At 46.3% G+C, this 12,108-nt stretch overlaps 1 protein-coding gene across 1 annotated transcript in view; it reads left to right on the plus strand.

Moving 5' to 3' along the window:
* The window catches only part of GAK (cyclin G associated kinase), a 69,097-nt gene that overhangs the window by 7,180 nt on the left and 49,809 nt on the right, over positions 1-12,108 (plus strand). The window contains exons 2-4 of the mRNA XM_008569389.1: positions 7,884-7,945; positions 8,731-8,790; positions 9,750-9,864. Of these exons, the coding sequence (XP_008567611.1) occupies positions 8,788-8,790; positions 9,750-9,864 (118 nt within the window). The 5' untranslated portion in view covers positions 7,884-7,945; positions 8,731-8,787. The remainder of the gene's footprint in view (positions 1-7,883; positions 7,946-8,730; positions 8,791-9,749; positions 9,865-12,108) is intronic.

Consider the following 12,108-nt stretch of genomic DNA (forward strand, 5'->3'; position numbering starts at 1 on the left):
AGAAAAAAAAAAAAAAAAAAAAAAAAAAAAAAAAAAAAAAGATTTCTAACCCACTACACCCTAATAATAACAAGGTTGAACACTTTTTTATTGCTTATCAGCCAGTTGTATGTCTCTTTTTTGTGAAACGTCTGAGTGTTTTGTCCATTTCTTATTGGGCAGGAGTTGTGGGAGTTTCTTCTTATTCTGCATATAAGTCTTGCTTCTTGTATATATTTAAGTTAGAAAGAGGAGGTAAGCTACAGATGTGATCACTCTGGTGTCCCAGGCCAGGCTCCCTCCAGGAATGAGGGCTTTGGAATCTGGCTTGGCCTGGGCAGTTGGCATGTCTGTGCCTGTTTTCTAATTTGAGAATATATGCAGTAAAATGACTGTATACAACAGAGTCTCAGAGGTATTGGCCTGCCATTTCTTACTATGTTTTGTACATTATTGTTATTATTTTTAATTAAGCTTGTTATGCTGAGATACTTGTAGGTTCACATGCAGTTGTGAGAAATGATACAGAGAATCCCTTGTGCCCTTTGCCCAGTTCCCCTCAATGGTAACGTCCTGTAAACCTCAGTCAGCATCACAGCCCAGTTCCCGACACTGGTGCAATCAAGATGTGGAAATGTCCGTCCCCACCAGATCTCTCAGGCTGCCCTTCCACACCTGCACTCACTTCTGAACCCCTGGAGACCTCTTGCCTGGGCTCCTCTCCATGTTTTGTCACCTGGAGAGTGCTGCATGAGTGCAGCCGTGCAGTGCTGGATTTTTCGGGTGCTTGTGTCCCAGAAGTCTGCTCCAGTGGTTGGATTACTTGCGTGGATGGTCACAGTTTAACTACTCACCCACTGAAGGACATCGGGTTGTTTCCAGTTTTTGGCTATTACCAATAAAGCTGCTATAAACTTTTGTGTATGGAGTTTTGTGGGAACATATGTTTTTGTTTCTGGGATAAGTGCCTAGGAGTACAGTTACTGGTTCATATGATAGTTACATGTTTAGTTTGTTAGAAAACTGCCAAAAGGTTTTCTAGAGTGGCCTTCGTTTTACATTCCCACCGGCAATGTGTGAGTATTAGTCTGTTGGTGCTGTGGTAACAAAATACTATAGGCTGGGTAGAGCAAACAATGGAAGTTTACTGTCTCACATTCTGTAGGCTCAGCATTCAGGATCAGGGTGCCCACGGGGCTGGTTCCTGGTGAGGCCTCTCTTCCTGACCTGCAGATGCTGCCTTCTTACTGTGTCTTCCCATGGCCTTTCCTCTGTAGTCTTGAGGGGCTGGGGGGCAGGGAGATATCTCTGGTGTGTCTTCCTCTTAGGACACCAGTCCTATTAGATCAGGGCCCACCCTTATGACCTCATTTATCCTTAATTACCTCTTAAAGGCCCTGTCTCCAAGTACGATCACACTGAGTGGTAGGGCTTCAACATATGCATTTTGGGGGGATGCAGTTCAGTTCATAAGAATGAGTGATCGAGTTTCTGTCCACCCTCACCAGTGTGTGGTGTTGTCGCTTTTTATTGTGGTCATCAGGGTAGCTGAGCAGTTATGACTCATTGTGGTAATTTACATCTCCCTAGTGGCTAGTGATGGGCTTGCTGCCGGTCTGGTATCCTCACAGGTCAAATGTCTGTTCATGTCTTCTGCTTATTTTATAACTGTATTTTTTTGTTGAGTTTTGAGAATTCTTTATGTATTCTAGGTACAAGTCCCCTGTAGCTATATGGTTTTTATCAAGTACTTTCTCCCCATATGCAGCTTGTCTTTGTCTTCTCTAAACTGGGTCTTTTGCAGATCTAAAGTTTTTAATTGTGATGAAGTGTGATTTGCCATTTTCCTTCTATGAACCATGCCTTTGTTGTCACATCTAAGAACTCTGCCTAGCTCTTGACCTTGAAGGTTTTTCTATTTTTTAGAAAGTTTTATAGTGTTACAATTGTACATTTATGTCTGTGATCCATTTTTCCATTTTGATTAATAATTGTGTACAGTTTGAAGTTTAGATCAAAGTTTATTTTTTTTCTTTTGGATGTCCAATTCCTCTGACACCGCTTATTGAAAACACTATTCACCCTTTACTGAAGTGTTTTGAACCTTTGTCAAAGATCATCTGGGCCTATATGCGTGGCTGCATTTCTGACATTCTTGTTTCCCTTGCTTCGATCTGTGTGTGTGTGTCTGTCCAGTGATACACACAGACACCTGCATCCTACTTTCCAGATTGACACACGTTAACCTTTTTAAAAATATTCAGCTCCAGACCTTTTTAAAATTTAGATTGAATTAGACAGCACAGATATTGTTGAAGTTCCATTGACCTTCTCTTTCTTGGTTGCATTTCCCGCTTTCTCTTCAGAGACAGTCAACACTATGAATATAGTACATGTCCTTCCTGGTCATCTTTTTGCCCTTTGTCTGCATGTGTGTAATACTGCTTTCCGGTGTTAAATGTAACAATGATGTTGTGCTTTAATATCTGAAAATTGCTGTTCCACCTGGGATTTGGCTTTTGTGATCTGTTCGTGTGCTCAGTGCACAGTTGTGACTGTGTCCTAGGTCTGGGGACGTGGGTGTAGATAATGTAGATGGAAGTTCTGCCTCATGGAGCTCACAGTCTAAGAGGAGAGACGGACAGTAAACAGGAATCCAAATAAATCTGTGATAAATGTCAGATATCGGAAAGCCCTGGGAAGAAGGAAGGATATTGGGGTAAAGAGTGGCTGGGGTCGGCAGGTACACCAGGGAAGGCCCCTCACATGTGAGGAGGAGCCGATCCCAGCGAGTCAGGTAGGTGTCCAACCTCAGGGCCTTCCCCGTCTGTGGCAAGTGGAGAGGCCCTGGGTGGTAGTGGGCCTGGTGTGTGTGTGGAAAAGCAGTAGTGTCCATGTGGCAGCCAAGAGAGAGCTATGTGGGGGCTGGAGAGCCCCTGAATACTGAGGATGAGGGTCTCGCAGCCTTGCTGAGGTAAAGTCCTTAAGGTGGTCTACTTTTACAATCATATATATTGTCTGCAAACAAGAAGAGTTTTCTTCCTCCCCCCCCCCCCGGTTTAATTATTTTTTTATTATTTAAATTGACAGATGAAATTATATGTATATATCATATGCAATATGACATTTTGAAGTGTTGGTATATACTTTGTGGAACGACTAAATCTAGCTAATTATCAGATGCATTACCTCACATAGTTATTTTTATGGTGAGAACACAACATCGACTCTTTTTCAAGAATACAGTATGTCATTAGCTATAGTCACCGTGTTGTACAGTACAGGTCTTGAACTTATTTGTCCTATGTAACTGAAATGTGTCCTTTGTTACTTCCTTTCTTATCTTTACACCTTTTCTAGCTTTTTTGCATTGACTAGGAGCTCCAGTGAAATGTGGTATAACAGTGCTGAGGGCAGACATCTCGCCTCGTTCTTGTCTCACGTTAGCTGTAGGGTTTTTTGTATGTTGGTTGCCTTTTCTCAGATTGAAGAAGTTCACTTCTATTCCCAGTTTGCTGAGTTATTTTATTATTTTGACAAAGCACTAGTGGGTTTTGTACTTTGAGGTGTGCTTCCTCTGTATCCATGGTGATGATCTGGTGCTCCTTATTCTGTTAATGTCAGGCACTGCAGTGATTCATTTCTTCAACGTTCAACCAACCTTGCATTCCTGGGATAAATCCCACTTGGTCATGAGGTGTTATTCTCACTATGTTTTTTTTTTTTTCCTTTTTGTCTTTTTTCGTGTCCGGCAACGGATCGCAACCCTCAGTGTCGCGCCCGTACCGGACCGGGACTGGCAACGGGATCGCAACCCTCGGTGCCGCGCCCACACCTCGCTCAGCCAGTGAGCGGCCGGTCTGTATGTGGGATCCGAAACCTCGGCGGGAGGGCCACCGCGTTCCCAAGCGGCGCACTGTAGCAGTGCGCCACCGGGCCGGCCCTATTCTCACTATGTTTTAACAGAACTGATTTGCTAGTATTGTCTTGAGGGTTTTTGTGTTTGTGTTAATGAGTGATCTTGATTTACAACAAGTGATCTGTTTTTCCTCTGCTCTCACACCACAGTCAACACAAGACGTGTGACCAAATGTGTGGAGGGTTTTCCCCATGCACCAACCAAGCATCAGTTCTGCAGCAGATACCAGTCTGGTGTCTAACTACCTGGAGATAACGTCAGATCCTACAGGTTCAGGGCTCAATCCCGCAAGACTGCCCTCTACTTTCAGTGCCAGTCGCAAACCCCAGATTGTTGACCAGCTATAAATCAGGGTTTCCACAACCCTCTCCTTGGATTTGATTAATTTGTTTGAGTGGCTCACAGAACTCAAGGAAACACTTATGTATTAGTCTGTTTTGTGTTGCTATAACAGAATACCTGAGACTGGGTAATTTATAAAGAAAAGAGATTTATTTGGCTTACGATTCTGGGACAGCTGCATCTGGTGCAGGCCTCAGGCTGCTTCTACTCACGGTAGAAAGCGGCAGGCAGCTGGCAGGTACAAGCAGATCACATGGCGAGAGGAAGCAAAAGAGAGAGTGGGAAGTGACAGGGTCTTTTTAAACAATCAGCTCTGGCGGGAACTAATAGAGCAAGATCTCACTCACTACCCCTCCTTCCCCAGGGAGAGCATTAATCCATTCATGAGGGATCCATTCCCGTGACTCAGTCAGTTTCCAACACTGCCACATTGGAGATCAGATTTCCACATGAGTTCTGGGAGGACAACACATCCAAACTCTATCAACTTACTTACTTTTACCAGTTTATTATAAAGGATATTACAAAGGATACATGTGAAGAGATGCACGGGTGAGGTATCGGGAAGGGGCACAGAGCTTCCAGGCCCTCCCCGGGTGCACCACCCTCCAGGAACCTTCACATGTTTGGCTATCTGGAAGCTCCTGAACCCCTCTGCTCTTGTGTTTTAGTGGAAGCTTCATGACATAGGCATGGTTGAAGCATGGACAGCCATGTAGAAAAGTGATTGGACAAAAAAAGTCTGACCTAACCCTAACAGCCTGGCAGCCTGGGTGGGGAAGCCCAGCGAGGCCTGTCTGCTCGGGTTCTTCTCGGGCTCTGTGTGCAGCATTCCTTCCAACTGCGCATGCGGCAGGACCCCTTCTGGGATGGGGGTCTGTGACCTACAGTCAGACAAGGTAGGTCAGAGAAATTCTTCATGGCTGCTGCAAGACAGACGGGACGGGGGAGGGGAGAGGCAGGTGGTGATTAGAGCAGTTTCTGTGGCCGCCTTAGGTAGAAAAAGCAGCAGGTGAAACGAGGGCAGAAGAAGGTCAGAGAGCAGCCACTTAGGACATGACCAGGGCTGTGGGAGTCACGACTCAGGAACTGTGGATGAACCTGTGTTTGTGTGTTCTAGTGTCACAGCACCCTTCTGTGGTTCTGCTGGCCTCACAGAATGGGCTGGGAATGCTGCTCCTCCTCCATCTTATGCAAGATTTTGAGTAAAATTGTTGTGCTTTCTTCCATAATTGTTTGATAGAATTCAGATGAAGAGCCATCTGTTTTGTTTCATGGGTCTTCATTTACTTCTTTCCATCTATTTTAATTTTTAACAGCTGTGTTGAGATAGAAATGGGATATACAAATTGCACATATTTGAAGTGTTCTAACTCGTACGTACAAGGCAGTGAACACGTGCATCACCTCCTTCCCTTGTATCGCCCTTTCCTTCTGCTTCTCCATTCCTGTAGGTCAGTCTGCACTTTCTGAAGCTTCCTGTAAATGAGATCATGCATGTGGGCTCTTTTCTTGCCTGCGCTTTCTTTACTCAGCATGATTATTTGAGAGTTACCCGTGTTGTTGCATGTTGCATGTAATGTAGCTTCATCCTTTGTATTGCTAAGTAGTGTTCCACGCGTGGATACTTTGTTTTTTTGTTTTTTGTTTTTTGTTTTTTAAAGATGACCGGTAAGGGGATCTCAACCCGTGGCTTGGTGTTGTCAGCACCATGCTCACCCAGTGAGCAAACTGGCCATCCCTATATAGGATCCGAACCCGTGGCCTTGGTGTTATCAGCACCGCACTCTCCCGAGTGAGCCACAGGCCGGCCTGATACTTTGTTTTTCCATTCACCTGTCAATGGACATCTGGGTTGTTTCCAGTTTGGGGCTGCTGGAGATGATGCTGCAGTGACCATCTGTATGAGCCTGTGGTAGATGCGCACCTTCCCTTTTCCTGGGTGCACTCTCAGTGTTGTGGTGTTAGGGCCCAAGAGTTAGTGTATCTTTAAATTTTTAAGAAATTACCAAAATGTCTTCCAAAGTGGTTGTATCATTTCACATTTCCACAAGCAATGTATAAGCATTCCAGTTGCTCCACATCCTAATAACACTTGGTCTGGTCAATTTTTTTTTAAGTCTTAGATATTCTAATAGGTGCTTAGTGGTGTTCTCGTGGTTTGAATTAGCATTTGCCTAAGGTAGTGATGGAAAGTCGTGTCATGTGCTTTCTGGCCCTGGTATGTCTTTGGCAGTATCTATTCATATCTTTTGCCCAAGAAAAATGTTATTATTGAATTTTGTGTTCTCATTATATCTTCTGGATAGAAGTCCTTTATCAGCTATGTGATTTTCAAAACCTAGCTTAACTTTTTATCCTCTGGTGAATGTGTTTTAAAAGCAGACATTATTTATTTGAGGAAGTCCGCTTACTGTTTTTTTCCTGTTATGGATCATGCTTTTACGCTTGTATTTAATAAATCTCCGCCTAACCTGGGGTATGTAGAAATAGTTGATTTTTGTATGTTTGTATGTTGCTTTTATATCTGACAACCTTCCTAAACTCATTTGTTACAGTAGCTTTTTTTTTTGTAGATTTCACCAGATTTTTCTACATAGATGATCATGTCATTTGCGAATAAAAGTATTTTTCTTCCTTTTCAATTTGGATGCCTTTTTTAAAAAATAAATTTTTTTTTTTTTTTTTTTTTTTGGGGGGCGGCCTGCTGGTACAGGGATCTGAACCCTTGACCTTAGTGTTATACCACCATGCTCTACCCAGCTGAGCCAACTGGCCAGCCCCTGGATGCCTTTTATTTCTTTTTCTTGCCCAATTGCACTGGCTAGAACTTCCCGTATAATACTGAGTACCAGTGATAAAAACAGACATCTTTGCCTTGCTTCTGATCTTAGAAGGAAGCATTTGGTTTCTCACCATAAAGTATAATGTTGCTGTTGGTCTTTCATAGATCCCCCTTACCAGGCTAAAGAAGTTTCTTTCTATTCCTAGTTTTCTGAGAGTTTTAAATTTCACGATGTAATTTTCCAACATAGAAAGCTAAAAAAAAGGTAAGCAAATTAAACCTAAAAACAGTAGAATCAAGTTAACTTTCAAATGTTAAACCAATTCTACTTGATCATGGTGCAGTATCCTTTTATATTAAAAGGGTTTGGTTTGCTAGTATTTTATTTTATTAGAATTTTAACTTTTTAATTTTATTAAGAATTTTTGGTTCATATTCATGAGCGATGTTAGTCTGTGCTTTCAATGTCTTTTCCTCTTGGGGGCGTCAGGACAGTGATGTCCCCTTTCTTGTTCCAGATATTGGTGATTTGTTCTCTCTGTGTCAACCTTCCTCTTTTTTGGCTCAATCTGTCTAGAATTTATCAGCTTTGTTTTCAGAGAACTGGCTTTTTGTTTCGTTGATTTTTCTCTGGTTTTTTCCTTTTCTTGGTCCCTGTTCTTAGGTGTATTTCCTCCTGTCTTTGAGGCAGACCATGTAAAAGGTAGCAGTGCATAAACTGGGCCATTGCTTTTGTGAAAACAAACTTCTGGCCACAACTACAAGTCCAGTTTATATTTCACTTAGTAAAGACATTTTTTTAAGTTTAATATGTTAACTAAAATCATCGTACTGAAGAGTTTTTCCTTAAATTTTCAGGAGGATTTGCATTTGTATATGAAGCTCAAGATCTGGAAAGTGGCAGAGAGTATGCATTAAAGGTAATATAGAACGATTTAACATTTTTATGTGGGTTTTTGAAGTGTTTTAAAAGAGCTCTCTCAGTGACAGTGCTTTCAGAGATGTATTCTCATTGTCTAGTTTCTCTCTTTCTTTCTTTCATTCTGTGTCTGTTCCATTCATTTCCTCTGGTGGTGGAGCTGTCAGCAGTTCTGGATGCTGTGCTCTCAGAGTGCACCTTGAAACCCCGCTCTGGCCTCATGGCGGGTCATAGCCCTTTGGTCTTGGTGTGCCAGAATAAGGGCTCCATGAATACAAGGAGTTCAAAAGCTACTTATAGAAAATACATGTCCTCACTGTATCTGGAAATAGTAGTCACGGCGGGCTGGTGGGATGGGGGTCTGCACCACCTGGTTGGTTTTGTCCTGAGACACGGTCGGGAGGCCCACGGCTGCACCAGGCCCGGCACTGGGGTGGCCTGCCTTCACGAGTGGATGTCGCATGGTCTCGGCAGTCCACACGTGTGCCCCCATTTCTGCTAAGCCCCTCCTCTCATTTTCCTTGTTTGTCATCTTTTACTCTGGCCTATTTGGAGAAAGGTTGCTATTTTACTTTTTCTTGTGTCCTTGAATCATTAAAGTCTTTCAAGAGTCTTAACCTTCTGTCAAGTTTTTGCACAGGTCAAATGTTAAAATACAGTTAAACAGGTTGAGCTCTCTTAGACCATTGCGTTTATCCTTGTGGGTGTTTATATCTGAGATAGCTGTTATGTAAAGTGGAAAGGTAATCAATCTTTGATCTTTTTGTGTGCTGTTTTCTGATACAGAGGTTATTGTCTAATGAAGAGGAAAAGAACAGAGCCATCATTCAAGAAGTTTGCTTCATGGTATCCTTTTTCCAGATCTGAGCGCCAGCCCTGCCACTTAGGGAGGCACAGGCCTGCGTGATGCTGTGACGGCCATCTGCTGGGAGGCCACTCCGTGATGTTGTTTGATACATTAAAATTGGCCTTTGCTTTTACCGGACTTACCTGTACACTCTTTCTAGTAAAAAGGAGTTTTCTTCTCTCTTCTTTACTCCCAGGGTAATAGTAAAGGATTCAGAAGTGTTGGAAATGGAGGTTTTGTTCCTGCCCAAGAGGTCTCCATGCCCAGTGGATGGGCCAGTCAACCACAGGGAGGGACCCTGCCCTTCATCTGCCCCTTGTCTGCCCTCTAAGCACCTGGCCCAGCTGTGCGGATGAGAGCTGTGCAGACAGCTGCACTTCCAGCGGGCCTCCACAGGCTTCTCCTCAGCCACCCCTGCACGTCCCTTCTTGCCCTGCTCAGAACTGCTCGGGCCGGGGGTCTCCCTGCACTGGTGGCGGATTCACAGGCCTTTCTTCTTGCTCTCCACTCCACACATGTCCTCCCTGAGCCTGGGGGCCTTGCCCTCTGCTACTGTGGGTCTGCTTCTCATTTCTCTCCAAGCTCTGTCCACTCAGAGCCTGCTGGCCGCCTGAGCTGTGTTTGGTGGACACAGCCTCCCTGCTGTGCAGCCCTCCAAGGGCCCTCTGCCTGTTCCCGCCTGGTGCAGGACGGATGCTGGTGCTGCTGTGGTAGGTTGTGTGGCCAGTGTGTCCTGGCCTCATCCCACCCCCTCTCCCTTCTCCCCTCCTGCTGTGCCCTGCTGCCTTTCTCACCCACCTGCCATCTCCCTCTCCTTTCTGCTCTGATGAGCTAGAATTGTGAGGGAATTCAACCAAGCATTACGACTCTAGTGCCTTTATAGTGCCTATGTTCATTTTTAAGTGCACGGAATTACAGACATGGTTATGTTCATTCTCCTTTAACCAGACACCTGCAGAAAAAACTTTCCGGCCACCCCAACATTGTCCAGTTTTGTTCCGCAGCGTCAATAGGGAAAGAAGAGTCGGACACGGGGCAGGCTGAGTTCCTCTTGCTCACAGAACTCTGTAAAGGTAACTTCCTTTAGAATCTAAATCACTGCTTTCTGACGTGTTTACACAACTGTGATGTATTCCAGTGTCTTCTCGCAGAGTGCGTTGGTCTTCATGGGAAGAGCAGGCTGGCCGTCCAGCAGGAGTTCTTTGTGTGGTGTGTGTTTGTTTCCTGTGGAGCTCCTCACAGTCTGGAACGCTCTTTTGTGTTGTCTCCCTCGTGAGGTGGTGGCTCCGAGAGAGCAGGGGTCTCGTCATGTTTGACTCCAGGGATAGGACAGGGCTGGAGCATGGTGGGCCTCCAAAGAATGCCTTGAGCAGGCATGGGGAGGACCATCCTTCTTCTGGCTCCGTGGTGTGCTCTGGAGCAGGTGGAAGTAGTGTGTGGGTGGGCGATGGTCAGGTCCCATGAGGGGCAGAGCGGCTGCAGAGGTGGGTGCCTGCCCCACGAGGACAATGACAGCAGGAAGGAAAGAGGCCGATGGGAGGGGAGGTGCCCTCCAGAGAGTTGTAGGGGCAGAGTGGTGTGCGTGAGTGACTGTGGGAGGAGCTGCGCTGGTGTCGCCTGAGCCCATGCCACTTGGTGCAGGGGTGTCTGCCTTGTGTTTCTGCATTCCGGAACCCATGGTCTCCTGATGTGTGATGCCGAGTGGCAAGGAAATGCCTCCCTTAGGGGAACAAGGTCCTGTCCTGTTAGGGATATGTGGGTAGAATTCTAGGCAGAGGGCCCAGCAGGTGCCACAGCCTGGTTGGGAGGACCTGGAGACTGCGGGGGTGGTGACAGCAGTGGCTGCTTGTGCGTCTGTCACCTGGCAGTGAGTGTGGGGAGAGGAGGAGCAGTAGGGGAGACTGAGGCAGGAGGCCCAGAGGGGAGGGTGAGAGCAGCCACATGAGCTGCCACCTATAACCCAGTCCCTGTGGCCAGAGACCTGATTGGAGCAGGCAGATGAGGACAGAGGAAATGGCCAGAGGCCACGGTGGGGACAGGTCTGGGAGGAGCAGAAGAAAAAACGAGGCATGTTTAGCAGGTGGGGAGAGGCCTGGAAAGTCATGTGTGTAGAAGTGGCGGCTGTGAGTGATCCAGTGAGGAGTCCTTTAGCCCAGTGGAGGGAGAGATGGCGGTCCCTTGCCCGGTGGAAGAGGGGGATCCCTATGTTGGAGCAGGCAGAAGGCGGAATGTGGTGTGCAGACTGCTTGGGCAGGGCCCACGTGGAACCCCTGGCAGGAGGGGCATCAGGGAAGGCCTCTCTCCAGCCGTGCCCTAGGCTCAGCAGCATGAGAAGTGTCTGCCGCTGGCCCCTGGCCCCGGCTTCTACCCCTGCCACTCTGCCTGGAGGCCCCACCTGACCCTTCCTCTGTTGACTCCCCGCCAACTGGCCCAGGCCCCCACTGTGATCCCTGCAGGGCCTGTTGCCTCAGTCACCCTGCTGTGCATGGCGGGCGTTTGCCTGAGGTGGGTTGAGAGCTCACCGTGGGGGTCATGGGTCCCCTGTGGGCTGAGGAAATGGCAAGTGACCATGGTAGCACTGATTCTTCAAACCGACACCATGAGGATGTTTTGTTCGTTTTCTCAACTTTTCATTCTGCAGTTTTAAACCCACAAAAAACTTGGAAGAGGTAAAGGACGCCCATTTGCTGTTCACTAGCTGCACCAGTTTTTAGCATTTTCCACAGTTGCTCTGTCTCCCTTTATGTCCTTGATGAGCCATTTAAAAATAAGTCGCAGACATCAAGGCCAGAAACTCTCGTGTTCACGTCCCCTGAGAGCAGGGCGCTTTCCGTGACAGCCTGAGAAGGGCCCCATGCATCGATGACGGTGGGTCATGTGCAGGCCATACCCACTCCAGGACCCCATCATGGCTTCCGTATGGCAGTCGGCTGTGACGACCCTTGAGTCTCCTTTTTTCATGATGTTCTTTCTCGGGCAGCCCTGGCCTCCTTCGGTGGGGACTTACCCTGGACTGTCTCTGCTTTTAGGGTCTTTCAGAGCTGGGAAGACGCTCGGATCACTGGTGATGCTGGTTCCTCCAGCTCAAGTCTAATGCCACGGGGTCTTCCACTTCATGGGTACAGAGGTGTATAGATGCTTATAAAAATGGGATTTTACTGTAATACTTTTCTGGCCAGTACAGGGATCTGAACCCTTGACCTTAGTGTTATAAGCACCACTCTCTAACCAATAGATCTAACTAGCCAGCCTAATACTTTTCTTTTTTTTTTTTTTTTTTCCTTTTTGTCTTTTTTCGTGACCGGCAACGGATCGCA

The sequence above is a fragment of the Galeopterus variegatus genome, unplaced genomic scaffold, assembly GCF_000696425.1.
Source record: "Galeopterus variegatus unplaced genomic scaffold, G_variegatus-3.0.2 Scaffold26, whole genome shotgun sequence".
NCBI lineage: Eukaryota > Metazoa > Chordata > Mammalia > Dermoptera > Cynocephalidae > Galeopterus > Galeopterus variegatus.